Source organism: Buceros rhinoceros, unplaced genomic scaffold, assembly GCF_000710305.1.
Source record: "Buceros rhinoceros silvestris isolate BGI_N320 unplaced genomic scaffold, ASM71030v1 scaffold22839, whole genome shotgun sequence".
In the NCBI taxonomy this organism is placed as follows: domain Eukaryota; kingdom Metazoa; phylum Chordata; class Aves; order Bucerotiformes; family Bucerotidae; genus Buceros; species Buceros rhinoceros.
Window position 1 is genome coordinate 2,703 of NW_010433818.1, and position 4,354 is coordinate 7,056.

The window sequence follows — 4,354 nt, forward strand, 5'->3', positions numbered from 1 at the left end:
CCTCTCAATAAAGGATCGCACAACCGCTGTGCTTAAAGGGCAGGCAGACGCTGGCTGGTAGCCCTGGCAGGTTCTTGCACAGCAGGAGGGTTTTGGTAAGGAGAGGGGCTTTGCTGGGCTGCTTGTGGGGGATTTGAAGGTTCAAACCCAAACGCTCCAGGCCTGGCCATCTCATGGTGAAGCAGCAGAAATAAAACTCTAATTGGCGCCCAGAGCACCTGGGTAGAAGAAGATAGCTGAGTTATTTTGTACAGTCCCAAGGTAATAAATGCCCTTCCTGAGTGGTCACAGGAGGTGGGGAACACAAACGGTTTCCAGGAAGCATCCTGGGGCGAGGCGTGTGTCAGGGCGAGAGGAGCAGCGTCCTGCCGCGGCGGGGTGGGGTCTGCAGCCTCTTCATCCCATGCACTGGTCCTTCACGCCGGGTCCAGCTGCACATCCCAGAGCATCTGGGTTTGGTCTGACAAAGCAAGCTGAGCTTTGCTGTTCCCACCTTGCTAAAGGGGTCTTTGGAGTCCTGCTCTTCCTGCGCATTTTCCAGCAATGCTGGTTTTTTAGTGGAGCTCAGTTCAGACTTGCCATTCCAAGGAGTTCAACAAGATCAAGTCATTCCTTAGAAAAACCGAGCAAGTGCCAGCATGCGTCTGCGGTGTGAAACCCCGGCCCTCCTGCGGGCAAGGGAGAAGATGACGGCTGGCTTGGGTGGGAATGGTAGGATGCTGAGTGGACTGGTTGAGAGGCCGGAGCCCTGGCTGAGGTGGTTTGCTCCAAACAGAGCCTGTGTCGGTGAGGGGTGGGGATCGGCACAGCAGAGACACCCCCATGAAGTCCAGGTGGCGGAATGGGGTTGCCCACCCCTGTCCTGGGAACAAGCTTTGCTGGGTTTTCTCTCCAACCAGGGAAAAACCGCAGATGTACTCCCAGAGAGAGATCTGGACCTTGTGCTCAAATCTGCCTGGCATTGCCATCGCCCTCCAAAACGTGTCGGGACCCACGTGCTGCTGCCCCTCGCCCGACACAGAAACCACACGCAGGTGCCACCGCTGCCGCCGGTGTTAAAGCTGCACTCCTTCTGCCTGCAGGTATTCGCCCTCAAATCATGAACGGCCCCATGCACCCCCGGCCCCTGGTGGCACTGCTGGACGGCAGGGACTGTACGGTGGAGATGCCCATTTTGAAGGACCTGGCGACAGTTGCATTCTGTGACGCACAATCAACTCAGGAGATTCACGAGAAGGTAAGGGGAGCTGCGAGGGGTCGGGCGGGGGACGGTGTGCTCTGGCCTTCCTCTTCCTCCTCTTCCCTTCTTCTTCTTGAGCAAGAAGTGTATGAAGCAGCACTTTGAGTCGATGAGCAGAAGTCACAGCAGGTTAAAATTCACCGAGGCTGGTTTAGACACCAGATGTTATTTTGGAAAAAGAAAAAAAAAAGTCACCTTATCTCTTCGCATCAGGTTTTTTACATCGATATTAACATTTCTCCTGGGTTTTGAAGGCTGGTTACTCGGTGCCGCAGTACTGGCACTCTGCACGAACGCCGTCCTGCACTGGAGCTGAGGGGTCTCCTCGGGTGCTGGCTGCACCTCAGCAGCTCGTTCCTCCCTGGCAGCGAGTGGGGGAGGCTTGGGCAGCGTGCAGACAGATCCGTGCAGTATGGATGGGCGTTTCTGCTTGGAAGCTCAACTACTTCCAAATATTTTTTTTAAAGTATTGGTGGTGCACATTTAGGTAACACCAGTCAGGGTTCAAAGGGATCAGAAATCACTGCCAGCATCTGGGAAGGAGAACTACAAGTACCATTAGTGCTGGTGTTTGCAGCGCTTCAGGTATTAGATGTGGGGCAATCGTGGAATCACAGATTCCAGTCATGGAATCACCCTCCTTGGGCTGGAAGGGACTTTAAAGATGATCTAGTTCCAACCCCCTGCCATGGGCAGGGACACCTTCCACCAGAGCAGGCTGCTCCAAGCCCCGTCCAGCCAGGAGAAGAGTCTGGGTGAGCGACGGGCTCGGTTTTCCTCTGCCTTGTCTCCCCAGATGTAAGATCATAAAGCTCAGATGCCCATCCCGTCGTTCCCAAAGGGAATGGCCTCAGTGTTGGCAGATCACACCCCTGACGGTTTCGGTGACACCTGGAAGTCTTGCTTGCACCATGCCTGGGTCAGAGCGTAGGTCAGCAGCAAAAATGAAGAATTTCCTGCGTAATATTCCTGACTCAGGCGCTGCAGGTGTCCCCTCCAGGTGTCCTGGTGGCTCCTGATGACTCTGTTCTGTTCCAGGTATTAAACGAAGCTGTTGGGGCGATGATGTACCACACCATCACGCTGACTCGAGAAGATCTAGAGAAGTTCAAGGCGTTACGGGTCATTGTTCGAATAGGCAGTGGCTACGACAACATTGACATCAAAGCCGCGGGGGAGCTCGGTAGGTCTCAGCTCTGCACCCCAATTCCCTCCCGGGTCCCTCCGAGTGTTTAAAATCAGCACAAACCTGCTGCTTCCCAGGGGAGGTGCTGGCAAAGGGGGAGTCAGGCAGGACCTCCTGAGGCGGGGGGAGGACTCAGCCCCTAAAATTACATTTTTTACATGTAGAGAATGTTATAGCAAGAAACCTTGACCATGAAGTGACCAAAATGGTGCGGTTTTGGAAGGCAGAACTTCCCCATCTGAGTCCATCGTCCCTGCGCTCCCCCTAGTCCAGGTGCCTCCTCGTGCCGACGGGGATTTGTAGGGCTGCTCTATTTCTGACACAGGAGAGTTGATCTAGCTGTAGAAGAACTGAAGGGCGGGTGTTTAATGTTGAGCCAGATCAGTCTCTTGCTCTGATCTGGTTCCCCAAGTCCTGGCAGCAGCACTGGGGAGGCGACGGGTCGGACGGGGGAGCAGGAGTCGTGCGTTGGGTTGTTGCTGCCTCCTTTGCCATCTCATGAGAGGTTCTTCAGGACCTTAAAAAAGACATTTACTGTGGGCACCCGTTACATGGGCTGCTGAAACACGGAGGGTCACGTTGCCAGACTGGAGCCTCGACGTCCAGCGATGGGATTTTTCTGCGTTGCCGTCAGGCGGTGCTGGGGCCGCCCCATTCCCGTACTGGTTTGGATGGTGACAGAGCCCCTTGGCTGCCGGTTTCGAAGCTCTGCTGCCAAGATCCAGTCTCTCAGGCAGTGCTCAGGCTACCCGGTATGAAAGGTTCTCTCTGGGGGGAGTAATTGCGATAAGAATGTTTCCGACAGTCATTCCTAAAAAAGCAATTCTCGGTGGAGCGAGTTATTTTTTTTCCGAGAACAGTATCTGCTCGGTGTAATGGTTTCCTCATGTTTTTAACTCTTATTGTTATTATCCATTATAACAATGCTCTGAGGCTTTCGACATCAAGAAAGGAAAAACATAACGAATAAAGTAATGGGATATTGCAGGATAATCCTTCTTTTTATACTTGGCAAATTGGGTGGCCAAACGATGCGGTTTCAAGTAGAAAATGTAACGAGTACCCACCAACGCCGTGCAAATTTAATGGCTGCTGTTTTCCATGAGGTGGGTTTAAACTGCGCAGTCAATAAATGACCAGTGGCTGCACACTGGTGGCACCGGTTTGGACCCCCAGCACAAGATGCTGGTGTTGAGCCATCCGCTGTGGGTGTGTGACCCCCAGCGCCGGCAGCTCCCGCTCCTGGGGGCAGAGGAGTAAATGACAGCGTAAAGTAAATGACGGGAGTAAAAAGAAGCTGCTGGGAAGCGCGGTGGCATCCAGCTCCGGGAGCGTCTGCCAGCAAAGGGGCAAGGAACAGCGGCAGGACACACATCTTGGGGTCTGAATCAGTGCCCCTCACCGTGGGTGAGGGGTCTGGGCGTCCTTATCTCCCACTTTCTCGTGGTCTCTCTGGAAAGCCCCAGCCCAGCCCAGCTCTGAAATACACCCGCGTCTCCAGATGTGTTTAAATCACGCTGATCTGGCGGGACGCGAGCGTGTCCTGAGCTGCTCTGCTGGACAGACCCGAAGTTACGCTCACCCTGACACACGTTACCGAGCCAGCGCCCAGATGGGGCAGTGACCAGAGAGGCAGTTTCCAGGAGCTTAATACTCGCAGCTCCGAGCGGGGACACGGCGGTTTAAAATGAACCTTTTGTGGCAAAGGAACGAAAGGTTTGTCAGCGAGACCCGCGCTGGGTGCTGGGGTGGGCGAGCTGCTCCGGCCCCGCTGTGCTCCCCACGCTTCCCAAGGGTTGGGAAAGTCCCCGGGGTTGGTGGCAGGAGCGATGGGCTCCTCCTCAGGGCTGAAACTAACCCCCCTACCCCTATTGGGTGGCTGTCGGTGGTGGATGGAGGCCATGCTGATGGTACCGTTGTGCTTTGTG

The 4,354-nt window shown here is 54.8% G+C and overlaps 1 protein-coding gene across 1 annotated transcript in view; it reads left to right on the top strand.

The window, feature by feature from the left end:
- Positions 1–1,084: 1,084 nt before the first annotated feature.
- Positions 1,085–4,354, top strand: part of LOC104500582 (C-terminal-binding protein 2-like) — a 10,588-nt gene continuing 7,318 nt past the window's right edge. Inside the window, exons 1-2 of the mRNA XM_010144247.1 lie at positions 1,085–1,237; positions 2,279–2,458. Of these exons, the coding sequence (XP_010142549.1) occupies positions 1,100–1,237; positions 2,279–2,458 (318 nt within the window). The 5' untranslated portion in view covers positions 1,085–1,099. The remainder of the gene's footprint in view (positions 1,238–2,278; positions 2,459–4,354) is intronic.